Here is a 26,330-nt window from a genome sequence, read left to right as displayed (position 1 = left end):
TTTTTAAAGAAAGATGATTTTATGGAAACATGCTAATATACTTAATAGACATGTATACTTAATGTTCATTTAGACATCTTTGTAATTATAACAAATATGATAGATTAGAAATGACGTACCTTTGCAAATTTTATAAAATATATCACATTAATTAATATATAAGCGAGACATTTATATTCTGTACAACTTAGTGTAATATTCACTGAATCTCTCTCAAACCTGGTAAATTAAAGTCTATATGTAAGTTCCTTTTACACAATTTAATGTTTTTGGCTAATTATCATTGATTTTTTTCCCTAAGATGAAAATGTTGTAATATAGTCGCTCTCTCATATGTTGATGATAATTATAGCAAAGAAAAAAGGACACAGCTGTATTTGCCACTGCTTAGGAGGTCTCAGAATATTATAGTGTAGCAAGCAGCTGAAATGAATTTTTAGCCTCTTTAGCTCACTTTTGGTTTTTAATTGACTACAGAAACTCATTGTAGTTCATCAGTGATGCAATTCTGAATCTGGCCTGTGTTCTTAAGTTTTAACATGAATTGCATTTTGCTGTCATTCTAAATACTGGGTAAAATAACTTCTTTTGAAGTTTTCCTCTAAAGTTCCCTGGATGCAACATATTTAGTTCTGATAATCCACTCTATTATAAGGTAGAGATGTTTGTAAAATGGGAGTATCCTACTTATTCAACCATCTTGTTTTAAGCAAACTTGTCTAAAATATCAAAATATTTTCTTAATTCATATACGGATACATTCACATTCTCTGCATGGGCACATACAACATTTTGTGATGTGGGAAAATAAATATAATTACGTTACTTGAAACAATGCTTTTCTAAGTATCAATATATGTAAAGGTGATTTAAATTAGACATTTTATGTTATAAAAATACCTCCCTTATAATGTTATTTTGAGAATAAAATAAATAGCATGTGTAAATAATACAGCACAGTGCACAGAAAATATTTAGTGCTTGAACATGTAAATTTCCTTCATCATACAATCTATCCCTCCAGTTAATTTTTGTTCCAGTAAATTATAACAACCAGGAATTAGCTAGCCATAAGAGCTGATTTATTTAATGTTGATACTAAGGAAAAAAGAAAAATATCTACATATATATTTACACACACACAATTCATATTTAAAAGATCAAACTAAAATTACCCTTGTTAGAGAAAATTAGGTTAAAAATAGCAGAAACAGACGTTGCAAGGAAGATTCCTTTTTCAGAACTAAAATGTCTGGTCCCTAAAACTGACACATACTATGTATTTCAGTGGACCCCTAAATGTGGCTGAGCCTTGGGTCTTAGGTCTTGGTTTGGGGACTGATAATCTGCATTGAAAACACACACACACACACACACACACACACACACACAGAGGGAGAGAGAGAGAGAGAGAGAGAGAATACCTCCAAGTAACTTTTAGAAGTATTAAATCAACCCCTAGTATAATGATAGGACACATAAAAGACTGATCTGATATGTAAAATACTCTGGGCCAAAAAAATAATCATTTCCATTTTATGTGGACTATTCAATATTATCTTGAGTTTTGAACTATAGAGGACAAAACAATAGAGAATCTTTTTTCTGATAAACTTTATCCTTTATTTTAAAACTTTGCACCTGAGAAAATACAAGTCGGTTTTGTCTTCCTTCTTTAAGAAGACTTTTTCTTTTGCCTTTGTGATACCACTTCTGACTTGTAAATGAAGGGCTTTATAAGCAGCCTTTTGGAACCTAACTTGCTCATAAATAGAAAAATACACCTTTGACCAAGTGCTGAAATATAATAGGATAGGAATTTTTAGAGTCCCCATCAATCCTGGCTTAAGAGAATACTGCATAACTTGAAACCTTAGATGACTGAGTTAAAATGTATGTCATAGTTATAGAAGTATTTTTGTTTCCAACATATCCTCTGCTGATGTCTCCTTGCTACTGCTAAGATGTCCAGATATTTTGCCCTCTTAATCATTGGGAATTAATTCTTCTGAGTAATGATCTGAATTGCTATCCCTTTCTTCAGAGAAAATGGTAATGATGACTACTGATTTTATGGCCATAAACTTTAGATGTTTTAGTTCACTTAATATTCACTATAATTGCATAGGTTTTTTTATTATTTGTTATTATTATTATCATCACCATCTTTACAGATAAAGACATTGAGGTACACAGTGATAAAGTAAATTGAGGTCACACAGCTATTAAGTGACACAGAGGGAATTTAAACTCAAGGACTTGGCTTTTGAGCTCTGCTCTTGTTGGCAGTAGATATCCAATTCCTATCAAGGCCGTTCCTCTTTACATAGAATCTCGTCTCAACCCTCCTGGTCACTTGGGAGCAGGTGAGGCAGAAACATTGACCATCTGCCTCTTCCATGTTCTTGGGACAGACAGACTGTGGTTCTGAAGCCTGACAGACCAGAGATGAAATTCCAGCTCTGCCACCTACTGGCTCTGTAATCCTCTTTATCTGTCAACTGGTTAATAAATATAATTAATTTACCCACTACAAGCCAGAAAACTGCTAGATGCTAAAGACAGGATAGTGAACAAAAGACTTGTATTTCTTCCCTCAGCGAGCTTACAGTAACCTAAAAATGTGTAGCTTAATATAATTTTCATCTGTAAAAATGAACATGTATTCCTTGCAGAGCTATTTTAAGAAATGGATGTAATTATATATGTATAACTTCTAACATGGTGCTTTGGCATCTGATAAACCTTTCATTTTTTTCCCTACTCCTTTCTTACCTTGAAATAGAGGTAAATCCCTGAGCAAGGTAAGGAAAATAAATAATTACTGTTATTCTAACCCTGAGAATGGAAATAAATCTTTTTCTATTCAAACCTCAATATTTATGTTTTGCCAAACATTTCTAAATACTAGTATCTAAACAAAATTATTATCAATATTACTAATATCTAAACAAAATTATTCTCACTATGTAGGAATGTTTAAATTACTATTGTAATTGGTTATATATAATTGCTAGGGTTATATTTTTGCATAATCTCTACATGGACAAAATTAAAAACTAAGCTAAATAATTAATTCTGATAATGTTTATGTTAATTGAATAATCCCCATTTGCTCTAAATAGTCCGGTCAATGTTTTGTATAGGAAAACAAAACAAGTACCTCAATATCGTATAAATATGTACAATTTAAATTGGGAGATGTCCCTGCTTCTGTGTTTATCTGTCCATATTCCGTGTCTCTGTGTACTTCTGTATTTCTCTTTTTCTGTTTTCCATGACTGTGTTCCCTTCCTGTAGAGCCATAAAATCCTTATCTATAATGCAATGAGACCTGGCAGAAGTAAAGAGGAGCAGCTGAAGCAGATGGCCAGTTCTTTGCTGTGCACTACTGTAGTGTTGCATGAAGATAAAGGATTCTTTTTGTTGTTTTTCTATTGATGTGGTTGGGAGCAAGGAAAAAATAAGGAAATTGGAGAGCAAGAACCCAGTAATAACCTGGGGCTCATTTTGATTGGCAGTAAAGAAACATCAAGGTCCAATGTGGGACCTTGGGCTGGGAGATCTGTTCCTGGGAGGTTACTACACCCAAGCCCCAGCTGACCGGGAGCTCAGAAGGTGATTGTGGTGCTCAAATATTTCAACTACACCTCAGCTTATTTGAACCTTACTTGTAAAGACTGAATCATAGTTGAAGAGGTAGAAAGCAGGATCCTTGGCACTTAAACTAGGAATAACGGCGAGCAGTATGTTTTACAGCGTCTTCACAGAAAAAGAAAAATACAATATAAAAAAAATCTTCTAGAACCACCTTATGCATGCTTTTTTTCTGCAATTCTATTGCTAAAGTTGCATCTGTATTTATATATTCAGGGACTTTACTGGTTAGCCTACATTTCATCATGTGCAAGAAATGACTTATAATAAACAGTTCTTAGTAGGGATAAAAGAATGATCAGATGCATATTTGTTTTTATGTAATTTTCACCTTATTGTTAATCTGTGTTTACAATTATGATTCTGATGTCAATGATTTAAGATAATACTCGTATATTTTGTAACTTCTAATAAGATATGAAACTTGAAAAAGTACAAAATTAAATTTAACTACGTAGCATTTTATCATATAATTCTTTCTATGAAGATGTGTTTTATTAGTTCTGAAAGAGTCAGGTTGACTTCTAAGCTCTGCTTAACTTGGTTATTTTTAGAAATTAATCATCCTTGAAATGTTTATAACGCTTGCCAGCCTAGGTAATTTGTAATATCTGCAGTAATATAACTATGTTTATGGTCAAATACATTATACAGAAAAATCCGTGTCAGAGTAATGATATATGAGGTTACTGCTAACACATCCAACACCATCCACATTAGCCAGTGGCTACTGAGTTTTAAAATATGTATTTTGTAAGCTAACTACACAATCGCTAGTATCACAATGTAAGCTACAAACATGCATGGCTGATAGCTTTACTTTATGTGTAAGAATTTGTTTAGAAACTTTCCCAAATGCAGTTTGGCAGCTGGAAAATATTTTTTTTTTTTTTTTTTTTTTACTTTTGTACTTGCAAAAGATGTTACATATGCATTTAATTGTAGTAATAATCTATGAGTGACATGTACATATTTGGAGTAAAATAGCATTTTCCTATATTGAAATTTTATGTATTGTGACTATTTGAGGTGCTTGTAATTTATCACATTTTTATATTTCTTGTTCTGCGGTGGACTCTGACTGCAATAGGATTGTTGTTTTATATTTAATGTTGAACAAATTTAAAAATATTTGAATATACAATATAAAATCATTGTTTTCTTATTCTTTGGATTACTATTTACTTGAATCCTCAGTATAATTGGGTTTATAAATGGGTTATTTTTCTTTATATTGTCAAATTATGAGCATTCTTTATAAAAATATCTTTTTTGAAAAGACAGTAAGATATCATTAGAAGACATTTAGTTTTAAGAGTTTTTTAGACTTTTTTCTAAGAATAGCTTTTAAATTTTTATTTATTTTTAAAATTTTAATTTTAAGTAAAAATTTCAAATATTGTTATTAGTAAAAAGTAATTTTTTATTAATACAAAGCATTTGTACATGTTTATGGGGGTACATATGGTATTTTGATACATGCATACAATGTATAATGATCAAATCAGAGTACTTAGGATATTCTTAACTTCAATCATTTTTCATTTTTTTGTGTGGGGAACGTTTCAGATTTTCTGGGAGGCCATTTGCCTGGATTTACCCACTTAAATTCTCAGGTATTTTATGTTGAATTGTGCACCATTTTTCTACCCTCATCACTTCAAATTCTTCAACCCCCTTTTTCTAAGACAGGTTCTCACTCTGTCACCCAGGCTGTAGTGCAGTGACATGATCAGAGTCCACTCTAACCTCAACCTCCTGGGCTCAAGCAATCCTCCCACTTCAGCCTCCCAAGTTGCTAGGACCACAGGCATGCACCACCATGCCTGCTTAATTTTTAAAATGTTTTCATAAAGATGGAGTCTTGCTTTGTTGCCCAGACTGGTCTCAAACTGTAGACCTCCAGCAATCCTCCTGCCTTGACCTCCCAGAGTACTGGGATTACAGGTGTGAACCACTGTACTCAGCCCCCTTTTACTCATGTATTTGATTCCTCAAAGAAGTTCATTCATTCAGGATTTTTTTTAATTTAATTATTATGGATATTTAATAGTGCATATCTATGGGATGCATATAATATTTGATACAAGTATACAATTTGTAAGGATCAGTTACTCCAGGGTAATTAGGGTATCTATCATCTCAACTATTTTTATTTATATGTGTTAGGAATATTACAAGTCTACTCTTTTAGTTATTTTCAAATATACAATAAATTATTGTTGGCTATAGTCACCATATCTTGCTTCTGAACACTAGATCTTATGCCTTCTACCTAACAGTATTTTTGTACCAACTAACCATCTTCTCTTCATCTTTCTCCTCTCCACTAATCTTTCCATCCTCTGGTAACCATCTTTCTACTCTCCGTCTCCATTAGTTTAATATTTTTTTATTTCTCACATATTACTGAGAACATGCAATGTTTGTCTTTCTATACCTGGCTTAAGAATTTCATCACTTTGTTATGGCTGGATGATATTTCATTGTGTATATGTAACTACATTTTCTTTATCCATTCATTCGTTGATGGACACTTAGGTTGATTCTGTATCTTGGCCATTGTGAATAGTGTTGCAATTAAAATGGGAGTGCACATATCTCTTCGATATACTGATTTTCTTTCTTTTCCACATATACCCAGCAGTGGGATTTCTGGATCATGTGGTAGTTCCTGTAGTCTTTTGAGGGACCTTCATGCTGTTCTCCACAGTAGTTACACTATTTACATTCCCACCAATAGACAAAGGTTCCCCTTTCTCCACATCCTCACCAGCGTTTGCTATTGCCTGTTTTTTTGGATAACAGCCATTTTAACTGTGGGAGATGATATTTCATTATAGTTATATATTGCACTTCTCTGATGATTAGTGATGTTGAGCATTTTTAATTTACCTATTGGTCATTTGTATATCTTCTTTTGAGAAATGTCTATTCACATCTTTTGCTCATTTTAAAATCAGATTGATTTTTTTCACGTTGAGTTATTAACCCTTGTCAGATGATAGTTTGCAAATATTTTCTCCCATTCTTGTGGATTTTCTCCTCACTTTTTTATTGTTATTATGACTACCAAAATTAATAATTGTCCATAATTGAAACTTTATTTTTATAGGAGACCTGTATACTGGTGAATTGTATACAAAACAGCAAGGCAATTCATTGGGTTCTATTAGTTTTCAATTATTCTTCCTAAGAAAATGATGAAGATAATTAAACTTTGGTAGCCAAGAAAAATTTCTATTTTTGGTTGAGTCTGAATTTTTTTGAGATTTTGGAAATCCTCTTTTTTATATTTTTATATCTTTGCTCAAATTATATTATAAATATTGAGTCTTTCATTTTTTTTTCTCTAATATATTCTGCAAATTACTGAATGCCTCTTTTAGTTCATCTCAAGAGTAATTCTGTAACTTTGCATCTCTCTATCAAATCCACATATTATATATTAGTGTCCTCTGGACTCACATCACATCTTTTAATGAAAAAAATGGAAATCAGCAGAGAACCTGGTGTTTTATATGGCAAGGATAATTAATGATTTATAAATGTTGATACTGAATAGCTCCTGTAATTCTCAGGAACTACAGAAGATGGTGTCAGCATATTTAGGAATTATTGCTTACATGAAGCCCAGAAACTGAAATTTACAATATCATCTAATCTAAACTGCTTTAGAATCCTATCTTGTATGGTCCTATTAAATGAAGTAGAAAGATCTTAAGCCTTAGAGTTTAAGTCCAGTTCCATTACTTCCAAGATATATGACCTTCAAGAGTTTAAATCACAGTTTGTTTATTTGTTAAATAAGTAATTAGGCCTACTTTGTTATAGTGTAAGGATTAAATAAAATAATGTATAAAAAGGCCCTAATACAAAGCCTCATACATTTAATCCTGGGAGAATGGGGTCATTAAAACATACCTTTAGGAATTAGAACCAAAAAACAAATGATCTGAATAGTAAGCAAAATTTAAAATACAACACCATCTTGGGGTCACTTACATTCCACAGTTCTTTTTCAAAGACTGCATTGTATATTCTTAATCCCCATTGTGACAGTTTCTCTAATTATGAGTCTACACATTTGTACACACATCCCATCATTATATTTAGGACTCAGCCACTGGACTGTAACTAAGTCTTTAATGAGTTACTAATGAACATCTTAAGCTTAGATCAGCATTCAAAGAAAAATGTTAAAGGGTGTTGAAAAGCTATTCAAAGTGCAATTCTGTCACTTTTAATTAGACTGTAAGCCCAATAAAATATCCTGTCATCACTCTTCTTTCTAAGTTTGAAAAAATTGAATAGTGAGTGATGGATATACCCTCATTTTGGTATCATTAGTTTTATGTGAAATTAAAAAGGGTAAATTCAGTGACCTAAATTAGAGAAATCATTCTTTTGATTAAATGCAAAGATAAAAATAACATGCAAGCATAAAATAGCATTTTACAACATTTCATTCTTTTTTCTTGGACTCAGATGACTTTAAAACAGATTGATTTTGTTGTTGCACTGGAGAATAACAGATGATGTGAGGAAAATACCTAATGATTAGTTAGTTATGTAGGTTAAAAACATAAAAATAAAAAAAAACAAAAACAAACCCTCTGTATTTATAAAAGAACAAATAGTCTGCTTTCACTCATTACTGATTCTCTCCAAGCTGTTAGAGATATCACAAGAGTAGTAAACATAAATATTACCTGAATTAGATCAGAACTAATCTTTAGTATAGCTCTCCATACAAATCAACAATGGTGGTGACAATTTAGCAATGATCCTTTTTCTTCTTTTTTTTCTACTTTTGATAGGGAAGTTGATGAAACCATGCAGACCTTAAGGGCACATTATTTAATAATGAAGACAAATAATGCATAAAATTTAAAGCAACAGGCTGGTATGATGCTCTTCCTCCAGGGAACACTACACAATTACTTAAAAGGAGGCCTTTTAGATTAGTTACAATAGCTGAATAGTTGGAATAGCTGTGACAACACAGATGTATCAGAGGTTACAGGCTGTTGGCAGGCTTTATGTTGTCCCTCTGCAGACAGATAAAAAACCACCATGTCGATTTTTAAAAGTAGGTGTCCAATAATAATCACATTCTATGTATACCACCAACATAACGTAATCGATCATTTTGACATTTGAGCCTGTTAACATATTTGCTGTCTTGTTAAACAGAATTTAGGCATTCATTGAAACTTACGAACATTAAGATGTGAAATGGTTTGGCTCTGTGGCCCCACCCAAATCTCATCTTGAATTGCACTTCCATAATTCCCACGGGTTGTGGGAAGGACTTTAAAAGAGATTGATTTTGTGTGTATGTGTTGAGAAAGGCGGATGGGTGGGAAAAATATCTTAACTACCATAAAAAAGCAAAACAGTTCTCATTCTTCTCAGATGTCTTCAGAAATGCCAGTTACTATTTACTTAGGAGAAGGAGCTAGAACTCACTAGCAAAACAAACCTCTGTCAATATATGGATCATTTTTGCTCATTTTGCCCACACATTAGTTATAATTGGCAGTATGATTAAGGAAGAGTGCCTCATTACTATAGTTGTAAAGATTTTTAAAGAAGGGATTTACTTTACAGCATTCTGAAAGTATAGTTGCCATACAATTAAAAAATTGATATTCTTGAGGAGGGGAGTGGAGGGAAAAACAAAGTCAATGTTATCCAAATAATAAATTCTAAAGGTTTTTTTGTTACCATGAATTTAAATGTGTTTGCATTATGTTTACAAGGAGGCAGGTGTTTGGAAAATCTTACTATTAGTTATCACTCATCTTAAGGTACATAATACAGATTTTATTTCACTGGAATGAAAAAAATCATCCTTTTTGTCAGAAGCTAAATCTCTAATAAATTTATATCACTAACAGAAATCTGTGCTTACTCATTTTCAGAAGTGTTTAAGGTATTTACATCACAGTATTACAATTTAGGCAACAATTATAATGAAAGTCACTATTTTTCCCTTTATTGATAGGATACATAAAATGCAAGCTATGAAAACCTATTAAAAAGCAATCTTAAAAAGCTGGTTCTTTTGTTCTTTAACAAAATGAAATTTTTCCCTTTAGCTTTATTCACAGTCACGTGTTTGACTCTTTCACTATTCTCAGCGTGTTTTATAAAACTTTTGTAACATAGTAGCTTAGTGTTCTGATGATGACTCTAATGTGTAAAAGCAGACTATTCATTCTTTTATAAATACAGAGGTTTTTAAAATTTTTTTAACCTACATATCTAATCATATCTGGATCTTTTTTCCTCATGTCATCTGTTATTTATTTTTATAATTTCAATTGTTGTATTAGAGTCAGGGGGTAAATGTACAGGTTTGGTACAGGAGTATATTGCATGACTCTGAGGCAAATGATCCTGTCACCCAGGGTATTGAGCATACTACCCAATAGGTAGTTTTCCGACCTTGCCTAACTCTCTCTCTTAGTTCCCAGTGTTTATCGTTCTCATCTTGTATTAGTCCGTTTTCATGCTGCTGATAAAGACATTCCTGAGATTGGGAAGAAAGAGAGGTTTAACTGAACTTGCAGTTTCAGATGACTCAGGAGGCCTCAGAATCATGGTGGGAGGCAAAGGCACGTCTTACATGGCAGTAGCAAGAGAAAAATGAGGAAGATGCAAAAGTGGAAACCCCTGATAAAACATTAGATCTCATGAAACTTATTCACTACTATGAGAACAGTATGGAGGAAACCGTCCCCATGATTCAAACTATCCCACTGGTTCCATCCCACAACCCATGGGAATTACGGGAGTACAATTCAAGATGAGATTTGGGTGAGGACACAGAGCCAAACCATATCACATCTTTTTTTTTTTTTTTTCTTGAGACAGAGTTTTGCTCTTGTTGCTCAGGCTGGAGTGCAATGGCACCATCTCGGCTCACCGCAACCTCCGCCTCCCGGGTTCAAGCGATTCTCCTGCCTCAGCCTCCTGAGTAGCTAGGATTATAGGCACCCGCCACCATGCCCAGCTAATTTTTGTATTTTTAGTAGAGACAGGGTCTCACCATGTTGGCCAGGCTGATCTTGAACTCTTGACCTTGGGTGATCCACCCGCCTCGGCCTCCCAAAGTTCTGGGATTACAGGTGTGAGCCACTGCACCTGGGTCATATCACATCTTAATGTCCATAAGTTTCAATGTTTAGCTTCCACTTATAAGTCAACATATGCAATCTTTGGTTTTCTGTTCCTGTGTTAATTCACTTAGGGTGATGGCCTCCATTGGCATCCATGTTGCTGAAAAGGACATGATTTCACTATTTTTTATGGCTGCATAGTATTCCATGGTGTGTGTGTATATATACATACATATATCTATATATACCTATATATATAGAGAGAGAGATATATATAATTGTATTTATCCAGTCTACCATTGATGGGTACTTGGGTTGATTCCATGTCTTTGGAATTATAAATAGTGCTGCAATGTATATACAAATGCATATGTCTTTTTGGTAGAATAATTTATTTTCCTTTGAGTATATACCCAATAATGGGAATACTGAGTAGAACAATAGTTCTGGTTTTAGTTCTTCGAGAAATCTCCAACCTGCTTTCCACAGCAGCTGAACTAATTAGCATTTCCACCAACAGTATGTAAGCATCCCTTTTACTCCACAGCCTCGCCAGCATCTGTTATTTTTTGTCTTTTTAATAATGTCCATTTTGACTGGTGTGAGATGGTATCTCATTGAGGTTTTGATGTGCATTTCTCTGATGATTAGTAATATTGAGTGTTTTTTTGTGTGTGTGTTTGTTGGCCGCTTATATGTCTTCTTTTGAGAAGTGTTTGTTCATGTCCTTTGCCTGCTTTTTAATGGGGTTATTTGTTTTTTGCTTGTTGAATCATTTAAGCTCTCTGTAATATTAGACGTTCGTCAGATGCATAGTTTGCAAATATTTTCTCCCATTCTGTGGGTTGTCTGTTTACTCTGTTGATAGTTTCTTTTGCTGTGTGAAAGTTCTTTAGTTTTATTAGGTCCCGCTTGTCAATTTTTGGTTTTGTTGCAATTGTTTTTGAGGACAGTCATAAATTCTTTCTTAAGGCTGATGTCAGAATGATACTTTCTAGGTTTGCTTTTAGGATTTTTATAGTTTAGGGTCTTACATTTAAAATTTTAATACATCTTGATTTAATTTTTGCGTATGCTGAAAAGTAAGGGCCTTATTTCATTATTTTGCATACATGGCTAGCCAGTTACCCTAACACCCTTTATTAAATAGGGATTCATTTCCCCATTGTGTATTTTTGTCAACCTTGTTGAAGATCAGATGGTTGTAGGTGTGTAGTTTTATTTCTGGCTTCTCTATTCTGTTCCATTTTTCTATTTGTCTGTTTTGTATTAGTATCACACTGTTTCTGTCATTGTAGCCTTATAAGGTAGTTTGACATTTGGCAATGTGATGCCTCCAGCTTTGTACTTTTTGCTGAGGATTGCTTTGGCTACTGGGGCTCTTTTTTGATTCCATAGGAATTTTACAATAGTTCATTTCTAATTTTGTAAAAACTGACATTGATAGTTTTATAGGAATAGCATTCAATCTGTAGAGTGCTTTGGGTGGGCAGTATGGCCATTCTAGCAATATTAATTCTTCTAATCCACGTGCAGGGAAGGTTTTTCCATTTGCTTGTGTTATCTCTGATTTCTTTGAGCAGTGTTTTGTAGTTCTCCTTGTAGAGATCTTTTACCTCCCTGATTAGATGTATTCCTAGATGTTTTGTTTTCTTGATGAGTATTGTAAATGTGATTATGTTCTTGATTTGGTTCTTAGCTTGAATGTTATTGGTGTATAAAGGTAGCTCATGCCTGTAATCCCAGCACTGTGGGAGGGCTAGGTGGGCTGATCAACAGAAGTCGGCAGTTCAAGACCACCCTTGGTAAGTTGGCAAAACCCTCTCTCTACTAAAAATACAAAAAAATTAGCTGGACATGGTGGCGGGTGCCTGTTATCTAAGCTACTCTGGAGGTTGCAGTAGGAGAATCACTTGAACCCAGGAAGCAGAGGTTGTGGTGAGCCTCTCGAGATCACGCCACTGCATTCTACAGCTTGGATGACAGAAAAAGCTGCTGATTTTTGTATGCTGATTTTATACCCTGAAACTTTACTGAAGTTGTTTATCAGGTCTAGGAGCTTTCTGCTGTCTTTACGGTTTTCTAGACATAGAATCATATTGTTAGCAAAGAGAGATTATTTGATTACTTCTTTTCTTATTTGAATGACTACAAAAGTTTATCTTACTTATTTGTTTTCTTTTATTGTAACAAGCTATGTTTTGGAGAAAATTAATGAGGAATGTAGTCTGAAGTGTAATTTCTTGCCCACATCAGGCATACCAGTACTTTATGAAACAAGGTAGTCTGCAGAAGGAACCTGTTGAGTTAAATAACATTCAGGTACACCATAAAATCTGTTTCATTATACACAAGAGGACAATTTGTTACTACTTAGCTCAGCTATTTTCTTATAAGATCCGGACTTGAAACAGATTTACCCCTCTGTGTTAGAACTTTCGTGTTGCAATTTCTACCTGATGGCATCTTTACTCAGGTGCTTGAATTGGATCTTTTATGACTATTATTAGAGATTACTACCCAGCCTATAAAGAAATTATGCAGCTATCATATACACCTTAGGGAGAAATCCAGAAAGGCATAATCTTTTTATGGCTAAAATGAAGGTACTGTGGGAGAGAGCCTTTCAGGTATGCATCAGGAAGCAGGATTGAAAATGTGCCTTTATTTACAGAAAAGGAAATGAAAACAGTGGTCTCTTCTTTGCCCCCAACTCTTCTCTTTCTTTCCCTTTTATTATATATGTTGCAGTGAAGTTGGAGTAGACATTTTGGTAGCAATGGACCATTTGCTATTGTAACTTTTTCAATATAATTTCCAGCATTTACACAATACTTTCCTGTTAGCTAAAGAGTTTTGCACATAATAGCTCAGTGAATACTCATAACAATCCAATGAGTCATAGGTAGTAGGACTGGTAATTTTCAGATGAAAAAATAGACTCAGAGCTGTGAATGTAATGATGCAATACTATATTTTAAGTGGCTTTTGATGAGAAACTCAACCCAAAATTTCTTAGCCATCTTGTGGAGGTTCTTCCATAGGCATTTTTATAACCTACTGAGCATTTGCCTTATTTTGTAGATCTATGATTTAAATTGTAAACCAACCAAAGTAACATATTGAGATTGAGCTAGAATATAATAAAACAAAATAAGTAAATTTTTAAAATCTTCAATTAGGGAAGACAGCAATACCGTGTTTGTTTAAATCTTGGAAATAAAAAGCAACAAGATTTTGAGTATGTTTTAGTAAAGAATGGAAGGAAAATATTATGAAATTTGATGATGATTTTATAGAGAGAGAACTGTTTGGTAAAATTATGGAAAGAGTGATATTAGAAAGTGGTGAGATTTGGAAAGCCTAAGCAGTAGGAGAAAAGATTTCCTACTAGGAAGGATAATTTGTACAAAGGATTAGGCAAGTATGTTCAGGAGGATAAGTATTCTCTTTCCAAGAGATACTACCACGGTGAAAAAGTGTAATATGTAGGTTAGAGTCATAGCTATATTAGTGTACATTTCAAACTCTATAAAGCTCATGGTTGCTAATAAAGACATGGTGAAATATAACCCTAAAACACAAAAATAAATGACTTGTAAGAAAAATTGTTAGTTTATGAAAATAAAGCACTTGTAACTCTGATAAATATGCCCAGGTTGTATTTTGTTTTTAGCATTTCTTTCATTATAGAATTAGCCCATTGTTTGTTTAGAGTCCCAGCTCACTGTTATGATTAATAGCTGTTTGGAGGAATAAGCTGAATAATTGACTGAATTACAAAGCTGCTCATGTAAGAAGAACAAGAAAATAGAAACAGCTGAAGTTGGTTAGAAACAGTACTTACATAACTTTAAAAATATATATAAATCAGTATTGATCTCTGAAAGTTATCTATCATTGAATTCTGATATTTATTGATATTTATACCAATTATATGTTCCACAGATAATATGAAAACTCTCGTATTATCATCACAAATACTTTACCTTTTAAAAACTCATTATTTTTCTTTTGCTTACCTCTAGCCTCATATCTGCCCACAACCAACATTCTGGAACAGTGATGTTCTGATGGCTTTTGATATTTAAGAGACGTGGACATGGGATAAATATTTTGATCACTATAATAGGTTATGAAATACTAATTTTATATTTCATGCTTGCCCATTAGGGAAGCAGAATGAAAGTACTTGCATTGTAAAAATATCTGGATATAAATCAAATATAAGGATGATTTGTATATGGCAATAACTCATATTGCTTACAAGGAGTATTATATATTATGTATGATTTAAAAGTTAAAACTTTAAAAACAAATTAAAATAGAAAATTGCCCCCTCAATTCAAATAAAATCCTAATCAGATATGCAGTTTTTAAAAGATAAACATGAAATTTCTCTGAAGAAGGATGGAAAGAACAAGATATATTGACCTTATTATAGATTCCTGTCTCAGAGCCAAAATTAACTTTGCGACATCTTAAAATTGCATACAACAGAGTTTTAAACTGTGGCCTCAAACGGTATTGGGAAGGAAACTTGGAGGGTTGCCTTCAACTTATGGTTAATGCCACAACATGCTGGTGTATTTTTCATAGCTAATTTGAAAGAATCCTTTCTCTTAAAGGTCTGGAGAAAAAAAGAGACATTTAGAATGTGAAAACTATCTTCAAATATCTGAGGAAAAGAACCTTCGAGGAGTACTTTGACTTGGTTTTGTAGCCTATGTATTCAATTTAGACAAGTGAGTGAAGAATGCCAGGGCATAGATACTACCTTCCTTGACAAAAGGAAACTGGCTGCTTCAGATGCTATTGTGCCCCAAGGAGAGTGAGTTTCTGAGCAAAACATCTTCACGTGAACTTTGGGAGATTTGTGTAGCAGGAACGTTCTAACTTTCTAGCATGTGAGTTGAAGGAATCTTTGTAGACTTAAGATTCGTGTTTCTAACAGAATACCAGACACCAGACTTGTAAGTGTGCTGTTTATCTTGAAGACTTATTTGTATAATAGCTTCAGGAAGACAAATTGGATTTATATTTATAATTCAAATAAATAATTCCACAGAAGTCATACAATATCTTGAGTATAGTACACACATATTTTTTAAAGCAAAAGTTGAGATGTTGGCTCTGTTCTAATAACCCTTCTCTATGTGGGTAGTGTAACAGCCTCTCTAGTTTTCCTGCCACCCATTGAATTTCTTTTATAGATACAGTAAATTTAAATGAGAGTACAAACTATAGACACATAAGATACTTTGGTTCCATAGAACACATCAGTCTACGTTTTTCAATTTACGGTCAAAGTCTACTTAAGCTCCTGGTATTTTGTATTCTTTAGTCTTACTCCATGAAATCATTTTACTCCTCAAGCCAAACTACTCTTTTTAGATCCCTAAGAGTTTGCTTCCTAGTTCTATTGACATGTGTCTTTATGTTTTCTTTATTCTTAGATTTTTTTCATTTAGATACAGGCACTATTATACTGTTTAGTTGATGCTTGATTCCATTGTTTATTCATTTTTAAATCAATTGTCATTCTTTGCCTACTCTAGAAATGGACCTTTTCTAGAAATATTTGCTCTCTAGTTCAGAAGAAATCCCTATTCCCACCTCCCTGTCCTATGCTACCCTTTCTTCCCCAGAGTTTTAATAATTATCCTAAACAGATTGTCTTAAAACTAAGCTTTTTACGCTGGCTTAAAAAGCTCATGATCTGGGTGCTGTTTGCCTTTCTGCCTTCCAGACTATTCTTCACCTTGACCACTATACCCAGCTGTTGTGTTTTTTCTCAAACACACCAAGGGGGTTCTAGCCAGGAGGCCTTTCCTGTATCCTGGAAGTTCTTTGGCTGTCAACTTACAGTCATACAACTGAATGTTGTATGATTAGTGACTTTAAATCTCACTAAAATCCCAATTTATATTTTATCTCCATATCCAAGTATTTCACAAAAACCTAAATGAAGTAGTCTTTACATATTACTCTATTTAAATTTTTCATAGATTTCTCATACTTATATGGTATATTTTCTCTCATGTTTATTTGTGTGTTTTCTAATCTCATAATCATAATGATGTATGATTCATTAAAGTAGCTTTGTGGTCTGTTTTCTTCACCAAATTCTCCAGCATCTAGAATAGGACCCAACATGTAATGGGAGCTCAATAAATATTTGTTGAATGAATGAACAAATAAGCACATTCTCCCCCACTCTAGATGTGCTTATATTTTAACTTGGCTGAGGATAAAATCTTTCAATTTTTGAATAACAGAAGTTTATAGGATAACCTATTTTGATAACCTTTGGCTAATTTTCTTCCATAGAGTAGTAATAAAGATGTTAGAGAAAACACGCCTGTATATATTCATGTAAAAATATTTTTATATTAGTCATATTGTCATTTTAGGCAATGAAGAGAGGGATATCTTAGGAGCCAAAAGATCAGAAATGATGCCACTAGAGTGAAACATCAATGAAGGCAATTACTTAGAGATGTTTATTTTCACAGCTTTTTGGTCTTGAAACTTATTTTCTTCTTTGTCACCTTTTTCATTTACACAGGCTATAAAAATGGCATTCAGATTATGTTTGCCTAGATATTTTAGTAATTATACATTGTAATAAATTCAAATAAAAATGTTGTTTTGGGACAATGTCTCACACTTATATGTTAAAGTTTTCCATTATAGATACATTGTTTAACATATTTCTTAATATGATTTTTTTCTATAAAAGTTGTATTATTTTATGTGTTTTGGGAGGGATATATTTTACACTCCTGATTTGCAAATATTTTATATAGCAAGAAATTATGGCACCACTGTATAAATTTCTAGTATTAGAAAGATGATCATAAAATTCTCTTGCATTATTGATTTTCTTAGTTTCTCTCCTGTTTAATGTTAGCCACATAACATTATTGTGTTTTTATACATGCATGTTATAACATGTTAAAAAATACGTGTGTGAAGCAAAATCTTTTTCTTTGTAAAATTTATCCTTTCTGTTGGCAGACATATTTTCATTATCTTTCCTATTTATTAAACTAGTTGCAAACAGTGTAGGGAAATATGTATCTCGTGTGTCAATTTATCAGAAAAAAAAATCCTATATTTAAATATCACTATTTTCAAAGCATAAAATGTATGAGTGTTTTCTGAATTATTTTTTAAAATCATGTATACCTTTTTTTTCATTATTGTCTTGGTCTTTCATATTTACTCATTTATGTAATATGTACCATTTGTCAGTAAAATCACTGTGTATTTAAATGGTAAAAAATGTGTGTATATCCTTTTCACCTTAATGTCCACCACAGATCTTAATACAGTATCTCTCCAAAAATGGTAGTTAAATGACCTGAAAACATATAAATAAGTATAAAAAAATCCATATAAGTGTAACCATACTTCAAACAAAACAAATAAAGGAAAAACACCTCTCTGGGACTTTCTTTACCAATTACCTTATCAAACATTTTGTGTGAAAATTGAGTTTAGGAACCATTATTCTTATTTACACTTATGTAGATATTAGTGTCCTTAATTTACATTAGAGTGCTGTGAATCTATAAAAATAAAAATAATATTTATATTTTTTCAGGTAGCTTACTGTGCTTTCAATAATTATGTCTAATTTTCTAATCATTATTAGAGATTTGGATGAGGGTTTTTTTTAGCTTAATTAAGATAGTGTTTAACTAGGATAGCATTATACTAGGGGCCCGGAGGTAGTCCTCTCAGCTGTAGGGTTGTCTGAGTAGGGCCTGGGGTGGCTGGAATCTTGGGCCTATAGCCTGCGGCAGAGAGCAGCCTTGGAAATAGCCTCCACCAGGGCTCCCCTGAGGTGGGACTGAGGTGAGCAGGGGTCTGATGGTGCGCCCTGCGGTCCCCGCAGGTGGCAAGCACAGTGAACGACATCCAGCCCTTGCTGCTCCATTGCGACACGCTGAGCGCAGCCCAGGAGGCGCTCTTCCACCCAGACATCTACTTCAGCAGCCAGCTGCAGAGCGCACCGCCGCTCATCGTGGACAAGGGCCCCGTGGAGCTACCAGAGGAGTTCGTGGTCCAGGTGCCCAAGGAGCACAGATTGCAGCCCAAGGTGCGGCCAGCGGTGGGGAGAGAGGGCTGGGGGTGGCTGGGCAGGGGCTCCTGAGAGGCTCAGCCCCAGGAAGTGCCCCCAACTGTGTCTTCTTGTAAGTTTACTGTCTGCATTCACTTTTGTGGCTGATATTACCACTTAGTGATATCCTGGCCAGTTTTAACAATGCATGCCTGTTCTGCATTAGAGCTTCATCGTTATTTTGAAATGTTTGATTTCAAATATTTGATTGGGTTTGAAGTATTTTTGCATTATCACAGGAAATTTAAAATTACTTTTAGTGACACTTTCAACTCTTGTAAAATTTGAAAGGCTCCGTAAGTTTTAACATGTCTGATCATCTGCTTGTTTGAAAAAATTTTCACCAGTGAAAACTATCAAGATTTTGAAAATATTATGATTAAGACGTCTTGGTTAGGAATTGCGTATTAGTCATTTAAAGCGTAAAACTTGGTAGAAAAGTTATAGTTACTGAAACAACCTAATTTTCTTATGAAAATACGGAACGTTCTTTCTATAATATTGCCTCTGCAGCCGGAAAGTATAGCAAGTGGCATCCAGCCCCGAAAGCTCCAGTGAGGAACGTTAGGTCGTATTCCCGAACACTTTACATATTATTTTTTATTTACATAATATTTAGGCACTGTCATTTTTATTTTTCTCGCAAAACTCCATGTAGGTACTCTTATTTCTGTCATTTCCTCCAGAGAATATAGTATTTGTAACTTTCTTTGTGAAAAAGAAAAAAGCTGGGAAGCATTTGGCTGGGGGAACTATGAATATCAAATCTTTCCTGAAACACAGTCACTCTTCTGACCCAAAAATGTCGTGAGAGGGATACACATATAAGTAATACTAGCAAAAGAACATGAAATATCACAGTATTAGCTGAGTTTATCTTCTAAGCCCCATTAAAGAGTTATCTGGTAAAATAAATTGGAATACTTTGTTTGTTAGGACCTAAGGAAAGTGCATCATTAATCCATTTGAGATGTGAGAGACCCGTGAGAGTTAAATGTAGTTCTTCAATTACTGTGACCATGAGGCAGAGTAAGAGCATGTGTAACTTTGCATTCACAGTGGCTCTGTCTCCAAAGTCACATCGTTCAATCAGCAGCCTCAAATCTCTCCATTCAGATTGGCCTTTCTTCCTTGTAGTGGTGGTTTAGTAGCAGCAGTGATGACGACAGGCAGCAAAGTGGTGGATGAGTCCATGCAATTCCATAGAAGCCTGTAGAATGGACTCCAGTGTGTTCTGAAAATTCAAGGACAATAGATAGTAAACATTCCTTAAGAACTTCTTATTTTTCCCTGTTTTGTTTGTATTACCTTTTCAAACTTGAAGTTTTCTAAATTGGGTGCACTTTCATTATTCCCAGAATGTGCTTCAGCAGTCACAAAGATTTCATCATAACTTTGTCTTATGTTTTATATTGTAAAACAATAATATATAATGAATATTAGTTAATTAACTCCAATGCCTATACATTCATCAGAATTTCTAGTATTAAGAAGAAATACAGAAATAATATTTAATTTATATGAATTCTATAAATATTTAAATCAGCAACTAATGTAAACACACGCACACAGCTGCTGGAAACTCTGTCTTCTGACAAAAATTCAGAATATCAATTAGAATCATTGTTTCTAAGAACGTTATACTGAATTTAAATATTCTCCAATTTTTATAGCTTAATAAGATTGTTCTATATCACTAGATTTTAGTTTTTGCCATGTATGTGGCAAGTTACAGTGCAGTGATGGGTTTTAAATCACATTTTTAAATCAATTTACAAATGGAAAAGCTGTATTATATTCTGTTTTGGACAGAGATGAGAAACGAGAGTATAAGCCGATTTCATGTGATATGTTTAATGGAGACTGAGGTTAACATCTTGTGATTTAAAAGGCGCTTACAGAATTGTGTTAATCTGTTATGACGAGTTGATACTTTTTGAAAGTTGCTTTTGTGTGAAAGTAATTTTATCAAGGAGACAGAAAATAAAGGTCATCTTAGAATATTCCCTGTAGAAAGAATAAAGAAGAATAAGTAAATATTATAGGGGCATAATCTTTCCTAATATAGAAGACAGTACATACAGCTAGAATGCTTGGACAGGTATTAAAAATGAAATTGAAGTAAGAGATATCACATTATCTCGAGCTCTTTAAATTGAAAAGACATGGAGGAATTCGAACAAGAAAATGTCAGTGAATTCAAGTTCTTACCGTTCCTCCCCTCCTCCACCTTCACGAAACAAAAACAAGTCTGTTATAGAAACAAGATACTTTAAGAATATAAAGCTCAAAAATAAATAAAATAATAAAGACTGATATTAGTGCAATCTTTGATTTGAAAAAAAATTGATATTACTTAAAAGTATATTAACCTCTGTTCGTTCTGTAGGTAGCCACAAGTACAAATCCAATGAAAGCAGCCATAACAACAACATAACAAAATGCCCTTATTGGCTTGAAATTAAACTTTGTTTTTTTTTTCCCCCGCTTTGAATTCGTTTGACTCTTGATAGCTAATAGCACTTGAGAGTTAATGAGTATTTGGATTCATACAAATTAGGACATCTTGGTAAAACAGCAAAGCCTGAAGAATTTTTAAAAATAGTTCTCCTAAGTTTCTTTTTAGTATGTTAAAGCAGAAGGAAGTCTAAGGGTAGATTTCCTACTTAATGACTAGATATCAAGGCTTTCCCTAGAAGCTACAGGAATGTTAATGCGTTTTTTCAATCAGCATATTTCTTGGTTTATTTTTTATCTGCATGCAGCTGCATTAAAAGTTCATTGAGAAGATCTACAAATAATGTTCCTATAAGCCACACAGACAGTGATGCCAAGCCAGTACAAGTTTTCTCTAGGAAAACAGCTAAAGCATTTCAGGCCTGACAAAACGTCTGAAAAACTCTACTCTGGGCTCATTTTAAAGTTCATCTTTTGCAAGAGCCAAAAATGCTTCCACAAGAGGGTTGTATATTTGATCGGTCCGTTTGGAGAATTACATCAAACTCTACTATAATCTTAAAAAACAACAAAAAAAAACAAAAACAAAACTTTTTCCTTCATACCTGGGTTTTAATATTTATAGATGGGAAGGCTTCTATAAACCTCTGTGTGTGTTTGTGTGTGAGTATGTGTGTGTGTCTGTCTGTCTGTCTGAGGGGGGTACTAAATGCAGAAATAATGTTTTAAGAATATGTCATAGTTACGGAATTCTAAGGACCCTTGAGTACTAAACCTTAGATACCAGGAAATAACATCCAGGGATTTTTTTTTTCCTGTGAAACCAATTTTTCTTCTGCTTTTCTCAATCTTTCCAACAGCTTTATCTGTTCATTGTCATTATAAGTCACTGTCAACATGAATTGCACACCACTCCTCCCCGCCAGAGCACCAACAACCAACTGGTACTATCCTTCTTGCCTCTTAGTACAGATTTCTAAGAAAGGAAATTTAATCCCCATTGCGTTAGGTAAATATCCCTTACATAATTACTCATGTCACTAGCCATTCCCTGGCCCAGAGCCCACACAGTAGCAATTGTGTAACAGAGGCAATACTAGGAATACCTATTATAGGGGTGAGCGTAAAGTCCTGTGGAGCATGTAAGGGGATTATCTGCTGGCAGGTTAGAGAAGGTGTCCCTGAATATAAAGTGGTCTCTAAACTGCAACCTGACAGACAAGTAGTAGTTCGCCAAGCACAGATATGGAAGAAGAAAGATACTATTCTGAGTAGAGGGAACAGCAACACAAGGGCCTACTTCAGGATGATTGGAACACAGAAGTCCCAAGGATAATTTCTAGATATCAGTCTAGAAATGATCTGGAGAAGTAGTCAGAGATCTGGCCAGGAAGAGCGTAATGGTATAACATTATGAGGAGTTTAAAATTTCCCGATGGTAATGAGAAAAAAAATAAGTTGATCTTAGAGGAATTAAGCAAGGAATGACACATTTGAAGAATTAACAAAATTGGCTTCAAGACCAATGGAGTGTTCATCATATTGATGCAGATAGATAAGAGTCTGTTCTATTGGTGGGTCTGACTCAAGCAGTGAGTGACAGTAGTGATGATAACAGCCAAATAATAGGACTTAGATATTCATTGCACATGTGAGTAAGACAGAGGGAAAACCCAAAGGAGAAAACCAAGTGTCTGGCTTGAGAGATTGCATTATGAATGAGTTGTACCATTTACTGAGATAAGAAAGACTAGAGGAGATGGAGAATGTAGGCAAGGAATGATGATGTTGTTAACCAACCATTTACTGATTTAACAGAAACCCAACTTTCTGCCCCCAAATTTAAGTACCCATAACTTAAATACAACATATACATCTGAGGGGGGGAAAAAAAAAAAAAAACTAAACTAAAAATGTTATGTGTTTAGTGTAAGTGATTCTCAATGAAATAAATAAATAAATAAATAAATAACAGGTAGCATTATTATTTGTTAGGCATCTTCTTTTGGCCCAGATGTGATAAGATATCCAGAAACATAAGGGCTTCTGCCAGGATTTTCATTCAATCCTTCCTTCTACTTCCCAGTAATACCTAGCAGGGATATAGTGGAACCAAGGTTGGTTCTGAATTTTGAGCTCTGCTGTCTTTCCAGGCCTAGATATATTTGACATTCATTCAGTTCTTAGTACAATGTTCCAAGGCAAAATTTGGAAAGAAGCGGAGACTACTCTGCTCGTATTTGCTCTCATTAATAATGTAACATAGCACACACTTCAGTAAAATAATAACAAAGAGTAATCTCCATGTGTCTTTTGAAAATGTCTCAGAAATGAACCTTGATTAATCTCTTGCCTAATTATAACTGGTTATTAAATAGCATGTCCCTTGATGACAGTGTAAAGTGATGCTTTATCTTGAGGAAATGGTTAATGTTCGCATTGATTAAGACTCTTGAAAATGAAAACTGTGCTCAAAAAAGAAGTGCTTTCAAAGTTGAAGATCCAAGACCACAATTGCAAAGCTTAAATAATTTTATATACGATGATGTAATAGACTGATATGAGCAGGAAAAGGGTGGCAAAACCTCATTTGTTGGGTTGCTTATAACACCGTGATTTGGGAATGGAGGGAGCCAGTTCTTTTGTACATTATGAGATCACTAACTAGAGAAGTCATTCACACTGGGCTAAATGAAGAACAGAAAGAAGTAAATGTAGGCTGCTTTAAAACCTGTAAGCCAGAAGGCCTACATCTAGTATGAAGTTAGTAGGAAGCACTTTTCTCTCTTGCTCCAAATCACATCATCACCACATGTCTTATCCTTCAGCCACATGGAGGTTGCGTCAATTTACTAGACAAACCATGCTTGCCACTATACCTTTGGCAAGTATTACCTTTGTTGGCTGGAACGTCCTATAGACCACCTAACTGTTCTTCAACTCAGCTTAAATATTTGTTGTAGTGTTGAATCTCCACTTTCACTCATCCATAGCCTTATTCCTGACAAAACAATTTCTATTCTTCTGATTTTGAATTTGACTGGTCTGAAAATTGTGCACGTGTGTGTGTGTATGTGTGTATGTGTGTGTGCTTGTGCATGCATATGTGACAATGATGAGTAATCCTTCTGGCATGTTCTCATGTTCTTACTTCCCTTACTCCTAAACTTTTGGAAAATGTGGTTCTAATTTTGTTACTACATTGTAGTCTGAAGCGTGTAGGTGAAGTCTAGGAATTTGTGGGGAGGTATGAAGGTGAAAGATATTTTAACAGAAGAACAGGGATAAATGTTGCTACAGCAAAGGAAAACTCTGTTTTACAAGTTCAGCCTTTTGGATGTATCTCTTTGCTGCAGGAGAATAATATAATGTGGCTTTTAGAGTGCTGTGTTAGCTGCCTTCTTCTATATGACACTGTAATATTATTTCAGGTAAAAGCCCCGGTTCACATTTATTTATGTCTTTCAGTGAGGTTTGCCATTTTAGACAAGACTTAGAGTCTAATTGATATGCATAGTACCTTCTTTGTACATCACTGTTCAGAATTCTTTTGTGCAGCTAGGGTCATCTTATGATTTTATGTGGGAAGAAAGGTAATAGGCCTCTAGGGAAATAGGTCAGTTATTGAGATTTTTTTTTAAATGTTTGGTAGCCCTAAAGATAATTTCAAAGAACTTCTTTAAGACCCTGTTTTTCCCCTAAATGGTGTAAATACCAGAAGGAGTTATCCAATTGAAAATAAATGTGCGAGCTTGACCTTCAAGTATTTCCAGAATAATATGATAAGCTCAGTCTCTTTTTTCTATTGGTGTAAATTACAATTTATATTCCTTCTTTAAAAGGCATGTGAGTAGCTTTTCAAAATACCTACAGAAATTATACTTTTGACTACTGATTTTTTTTACCAAGAATATTAATAACTAGAAAATAGGTGCTGAACTTTGACATTTAGTGCTCAAAACGTTTTGGTTTTAAATTTAATTAAGAATGTGCTTTAAATTGTCTCCTTAAACTATTGAGCATCTGCCATGCTCAAAGTATTATATGTGTGTTTCAAAGGAACAAATTTTATACAATGGCAGATACTTCTCAGAATAAGTCATTACTAGGAAATATCTTCCTTTTTCTTCTCCATCCCCTTACTTAAAACAATGTGTGGTGTAATAGAGATCTGAAGTGTATCCCAGATACAAAGAGAAAACTTACATTATATTTATAGAAGTCTTAACACAAAATTCAGGTGAAAAGAAAGGGCAAGTCAGACGATGTCCGTAAAACATCAGACTTTTGTAGACCGCCTTATGCTCCTGTTCTTAGAATCTGCATTTCCCATTTATATAAGTCTCCAGTACAGAAATGCAGAAATTTGGCCAGGTGTTCTAACTTATTTTTTCTTTCATATATACAATTAATTAAATTGATGATTTTTTTTCTAATTCTTACTGCTTAAGGAGTATTTCTTTTTCCTTGTTATTAGGCATATCTTTAATTCTTCTTCGCTAGTTTATTTTTACTGCTGCAAAGATGCTACTGGTATGGAATTGCAGTAAATGGGCTTTAAAGTCAGATTTGTTTCAGTCTCAGCTTTACTGTTCACTAACTGTCTTACCCAAGTCCAGGAACTTACATTCTTAAAATCTTTGTTACTACATCTATAAAGTGTGATATAAAAATACATACATTGTAGTGATGTTGTGAAATGGTAAATCATGTGGTTCCTGAGACCTAGTAAGTGTTCCCTACTACTGTTCCTCCCTTTTTTTAACTTTCTGTTTTATAATAATCAAAACAGAGATATATAATGGGAAATCCATGAAAAATGTTTAATAAATTCATTTATTGACTTGTTAATATAGCTGTATGGATTGGGGAAAAGCAAAATAATTTTTGAAAATACTGGCTTTATATTTTGGGCACATTCAGGGGTTCGTAGCTTGGGTAACTGAACATTGATTATAAAC

General features: G+C 33.9%; 1 protein-coding gene across 46 annotated transcripts in view; it reads left to right on the top strand.

Annotated features, from left to right (window-relative positions):
• The window catches only part of ADGRL3 (adhesion G protein-coupled receptor L3), an 857,692-nt gene that overhangs the window by 289,324 nt on the left and 542,038 nt on the right, over positions 1 to 26,330 (top strand). For 33 of the 46 annotated variants that reach the window (XM_065545138.2, XM_045393264.3, XM_015450417.4 and 30 more), the window contains exon 4: positions 18,688 to 18,891. The exons of the other annotated variants lie outside the window; for them this stretch is intronic. In XM_065545138.2, coding sequence (XP_065401210.1) covers positions 18,688 to 18,891 — 204 coding nt within the window. The remainder of the gene's footprint in view (positions 1 to 18,687; positions 18,892 to 26,330) is intronic. 46 annotated transcript variants of the gene reach the window in all.

The sequence above is a fragment of the Macaca fascicularis genome, chromosome 5 (genome assembly GCF_037993035.2).
Source record: "Macaca fascicularis isolate 582-1 chromosome 5, T2T-MFA8v1.1".
In the NCBI taxonomy this organism is placed as follows: Eukaryota; Metazoa; Chordata; class Mammalia; order Primates; family Cercopithecidae; genus Macaca; species Macaca fascicularis.
This window is presented reverse-complemented; position numbering and strand designations above follow the sequence as displayed.